General features: G+C 39.1%; 1 protein-coding gene across 1 annotated transcript; it reads left to right on the forward strand.

Moving 5' to 3' along the window:
• The first annotated feature begins 3,886 nt into the window (after positions 1-3,886).
• Positions 3,887-4,207, forward strand: LOC142593243 (large ribosomal subunit protein uL29-like). The gene has a single exon (XM_075707714.1). The coding sequence runs from the start codon at positions 3,887-3,889 to the stop codon at positions 4,205-4,207; it is 321 nt and encodes a 106-aa protein (XP_075563829.1).
• Positions 4,208-5,075: the final 868 nt, after the last annotated feature.

Consider the following 5,075-nt stretch of genomic DNA (forward strand, 5'->3'; position numbering starts at 1 on the left):
ACCTTGGCCAAGTCTGACAACATAGAGCTGAAGCTGGAAAGACCTGTTAAATATCAGACCATTGCCTTTGTTCTCACAGGAGTGTGCCTTAGGAGTTCAGGTGAGACTGAGGGCTCCCTGGCAGTGGACTTTCTATCATGGACCTTGAGTAAAGTTTTGATTTTCAACTGTGTGAATCACCAGATTCACTTCAATTCTTACCAAGGCAGGAACTGCAGAGCTCTCTGACTGGGTGGGCAGAAAACTTGGAATAACACCTGCGAGAATATCATGAGCCATAGGGAGTGTTAATAGGCAAATAGATTTCCTCTGGGAATATATGTTCTTTTTCCTTTCCATTTGCTCCAGAGAGGTTTCTCTCTAAGAAAATGCTTCACAGTACTTGGCAGATGTGAATGGCCCTTAGGAAATACATCTTTCAATTGTGCTAGCCTGCACATATTTGACTTTACATGTTTTCCTTAGAGGACCAGGGCTGGAAGAGGAAGGCTTTAGGCAGCATATTTGCATGCTTAACAGAGGAATAGATCAGAATATTTGCAAGAATTTCTAAATTAGCCTCATCCTATTATACTTTTTCTACTTTCACTCTGGAAGTCTCTTCTCACCAGGAAGCTGGGGTTTTCAAAAGGTTAACAAATGAAATTATGTGATACCAGTATTTTGTTTAACAGGCAAAAGAAATTATAAAGCTGAGGATTAACTAAGTTTAAATTTTTATTTAAAAAAATGGTAACTAGTTGAAGATGTTAACTTTGCAAAGCATTTCTCCCCCTTTTTGTATGTAGATGGAAATTTGTACAGCATCCTTTTGAATTCTTCTGTCATGATTTATGTGTATATGGTGTATATGTATATGTGTATATTAATTAATTTTAAAATGTAAATAGCTGTTAATATTGGAAATTGTAATGAACTATTCATATTTTAGATGAGCTTAAACCCTTTTACTTATTTTCTTATTAGTTGAGTACATTTTAAAAGATTTTATTTCAAAATTTATTGTTAACTTTAAAATCCAAGGTAGCTGAAAATGATACAGTGGATTGTACAGTGTATTGTATGTAGTCATCTGGTGGTTTTAGAGGTCTACATGTTTTTGAAGAAAAAAACAAAGAAAGTGTTTTGTTTGTAACTTGTACCCATGTTACAAAAACTAATTTGGTTTGTAAACTGTGATGCAGTTTTAAAATCAGATTAATTCTTTAGGATCTGTGCTTCTTGTACACCTTTTTGCATTCCTCACTCTGTATTTACTGGACAGTAATTACAAAATGCATGCTTTTTTTCTGTCCTCGTACATGTATATAGCACACTATATAGCAAAGACAAAGTTGTTTTGTAGAAAAAGGAGGCTGGCTGTAAAGGTCATTACACAGAGCTTGCTTTCTAAAATAAAGGAGAGAACAAGGTAAGAGCTAAACTCTCTTTAGCTTAAGATAAGACTCTCTTTAGGTTTAAGCTTATTTCTAAATGATATAAACTGAACAGAGATAAACTGAAATGAGCTTTTGCATAGCTTTTTTGTATCAGTTTAACTAAATTAAATGCAAACCTTAAATAAAAGCTTACAACTTTCCATCTAGACAACTCTTGGCTGAGCATTTTGTTGGCCTAATATGCTAGCAGATATTTACTACTTTTCTCATTGTTATCCTTAATTTGTAGCATATTGTGTAAATGCAATTTATACTTACATATCATATAAATAGCTTTTGTGGTCTAGCATGGCATATAGAAAGCAATATGCATGCTAAAATAGATTATCCATGTGTGGCTAATTCCAAGAGAGTGCAACACAGATATATTGTTGTGTGCTCTTGTAATTAAAGATAGGAATGCGATGCACAAACAAAAAAGAGTAAAGACACACATTCAACACTGATTTTATATATTTTGTATTCTTTGTTGTGTCCTCTTAATATTCTCTAGTTACTAGAATCTGTAAAATATTTTAAAGATAGTTCATTTAGGCAAGTTGTTAATCCTATAAAATGCCGTGGAAACAATTTTCACAGGTCTGCTTTGCAAGCAAAGGCTTACTTTGAAAAAGGTGATGTGGGACTGAATCTGAGAGCATTTTTGTAATACTGCAATTATATGTCTGCATAGCACTCTGGAACTACATAGTTCCAGGTTGGAAATTATAATTCAGTGTTTCTGTGATTGTTTCAATAAATACATTTTACTTGCTCAGTTTTGCTATGTATGATTCGTGTTCTCTGGATAGGACTTTACTTTTTCATAGTGTTTTTAACTTGCCTACCAAGCCAAGGACAGAAATCTGCAAAACCACTGATGATAAAGAAGACTCTCTACCTTGGAGATTATCAAATACAGCACTATTTTTTTCCTGCAGACTAGATTAGTCTGCTTAATACATAGAGAATTGCAAACAGGATTATGAAAATAATTGGTATCAGTTATCACACCAGCATTACAGCAGAAAGATTAAAGGGCAAGTGAACAGAATGTCCTGGCTGCTGTTACTACGTTCCTTTTAACAGTTTTGTATTTACTAATAACCTGGAGTAAGAGGAAAAAAAAGGAAGAAAAAAATCCTCCAGCTTATTGTGAAATGTCTGTGATGATAATTTCCCTTGCAGCGAAGCCTTTTAGCTGTACATAGTTCATGACCTTTAGCAAATCTGAACTGTAAGAGAATGTAAAGATTAATAGTTGATTTAGTTTTCATTAGATTAAAAATGGTGAGAGAGATTAGTACTGCAAATTTGGTCAGTAAGAAAACTTATTAAACAGCTCCCCCTCCCCCCCAAAGAAGGACCACCCCCTCTTTTTTTCTTAGTTGAAAAATATTTGGACAGCAAACCGTCTCTACAGTGGAGAGAGAGCCCTCTGTGGGAGTTTTGGCAGTCTGTGGTATGTGTCACACCTCTCAGCAGAGCCAACTTTAGATGCTCTTTTAGCTGAAAATTCAGTTCTGGAGTCACAGAGCATCCTTCTGTTCTGGGAAGCTCCCCAGAACAGGAAAAGGGATGACGTGCATTCACCCAGTCCCGGCTGCGGTCCTAGGCCTCCTTCCATATCACTGCTTCCTCCTTTTGGCCTCCCTCATCCCTTCCCATGCATGGGGAGACCTGCAGAGAAAGCAGGGAAGCATTGTGTCTTTTAGGTGTGCAGCTGGTGGAGAAAATGTTGATATTTCCAACATTAAACCTAAATATCTCATGATGTGGAAGGTCAAGTGCATGTACTGCCTGCAGAACAATGCAGAAGACCTTTCCCTTTGCTATCATCACTACCTTTAACTAAGTGGATGATTTTTCAATATTTAATTAGGTGTGCAGAGCCGTTAGCTGTCTATTAGTGTCTGTTTCAGTGTAACTTTGGGTTGTGTGTGACAGATTGCACATCTTTTGCAAAAGTTAATAAAAAAAAAAAGAAAAATTGGCAGCTAATTTTAGTATAGATGCAACTGCTGAAGTCCTTAATTGCCCATCAGATAAAACTGTCACTTGGAAAATTTTGTTAGACTAGATGTCAGTGACAGACTGGTGCTGTGTGTGCATGCGTAGAAAATCCCATCAAAATATTTTAGCTACTATTGAGAACATGGTTGGGGAAAATGCATTTAATGAAGTCAAAAGTCTTCGCTTACCTTCTCTTCAGATATGCAGCACTCTAAAATCCCTACGTTTCTGTGGCCACTGACTGTACTGCATCTCTTCCCCTCTCGGGGCGGTGAGCAGGTCTCACAGACTGACGGCCTGGGCTTGAGAGGATGAATCCAGATTTGCAATGGGTCCTCTTCTTGCTTCGTGTCTGCCAAAAGGCAGAGCTTTGTACTTGGAGCCGTGCTGCTGCCACCATCGCGGCAAAGATCAAGGCCTGACATCTGCAAGGGAAGGACAAAGAGGAGCCGCGGATGCAACTGGATGACCAGAAGCTGGAACAGCCTGGACACCATATGGTGAGGGTTCTCGGGGAAAACGGTTTTGAACTCTCCAAGATGCATGCAGTCTCCAAATCCATTGCCAGAGCCATGGCTGTTATCAGTCAGCACCAGAAGGAGAACTTGAGGAAATTTTGCAAAGGCAGAAAGCAGAAGCCTCTTGAGCAGTGGCCCAAGATGACACATGGTTGGCGACACATGCAAAACGAGCACAAAGACAGTCTGAAACCAAAAGCCATCAATCAAAGGAACAAAAAGTTGTACCCTACCCAGATGTTCACTGTTGGGGCATAAAACTGCTGTGTACTAATGTTCTTAATTATATAGGATAAGTATTTCCTCATTAAACGTAAAGTTCGCTTTGGGGGAGAAAAGGATTTTCCCAGCTGGTTTGTGCAGCAAGGAGCAGGAAACTGGCTGCATAGACCCACTGAGGGAATCTACAGAAGGTCATTACCTGTTTTAAATGCAAAATGGGAAAAAAAAATCTTGCGTAGGGAAGAGAGAAGGAAGAGAGAAAACTTAGAGGATTAGACAAAAGCCTGATTAACAAGAAGAGGAGAGTAAAACTGACTTTGCCAGGCTGGAAGCCAGCAGAGAAAGGGCAAGTAAGATCGCAGGTGGGGCATAATTTGGAAGAAGATGCTGGGTTTGGGAACTTGGGGAAAGATGTCTGTAAGTGGAAGTCTGAAGTCTGTAAGATGACATCTAGACCAGAAGACATTTAGCAGAGGAGAGGGATTGGGAGAAGGCATGCTTCTTGGAACAAGGTGACTGAACAAGGCTTAGAGCCGGAGAGACTGCGGCAGGGATCGGGAGACCTGTGGAAAGCAAAGCAGTAACGGCAAGGATGCTCCAGATTATGCCTTGAGGAGCTGGTTAGTGGTGGATGTCTGTAGGGAAGAACGAGAGGTTTCAGCCCTGCAAAAGGCACATATGGGTTTGATTATGGAGCTGCACGCTGGAATTCAGGCTGGTTTCTTTTCGGTTTTTGTTTGTGGTGTGTTGTTTGTCTTTTCTTTTAATCTGGGGCATTACACAAAAATAAACTGTCAAAAAACATTGAAGTTGCAATTTCTGCTTGCTCGGGAGTCTCTGTAATGCGAATCTGTGTAACACGAGTCTCAGTGGCACAGTTCATATGAGCTTACAGTGTCTCCAT

This window comes from Pelecanus crispus, chromosome 3 (genome assembly GCF_030463565.1).
Source record: "Pelecanus crispus isolate bPelCri1 chromosome 3, bPelCri1.pri, whole genome shotgun sequence".
In the NCBI taxonomy this organism is placed as follows: domain Eukaryota; kingdom Metazoa; phylum Chordata; class Aves; order Pelecaniformes; family Pelecanidae; genus Pelecanus; species Pelecanus crispus.

What these genes read in the sequence shown, in the direction of transcription:
- LOC142593243 (XM_075707714.1), top strand. Translation starts at nt 3,887, where the DNA reads ATGCAACTGGATGACCAGAAGCTGGAACAGCCTGGACACCATATGGTG.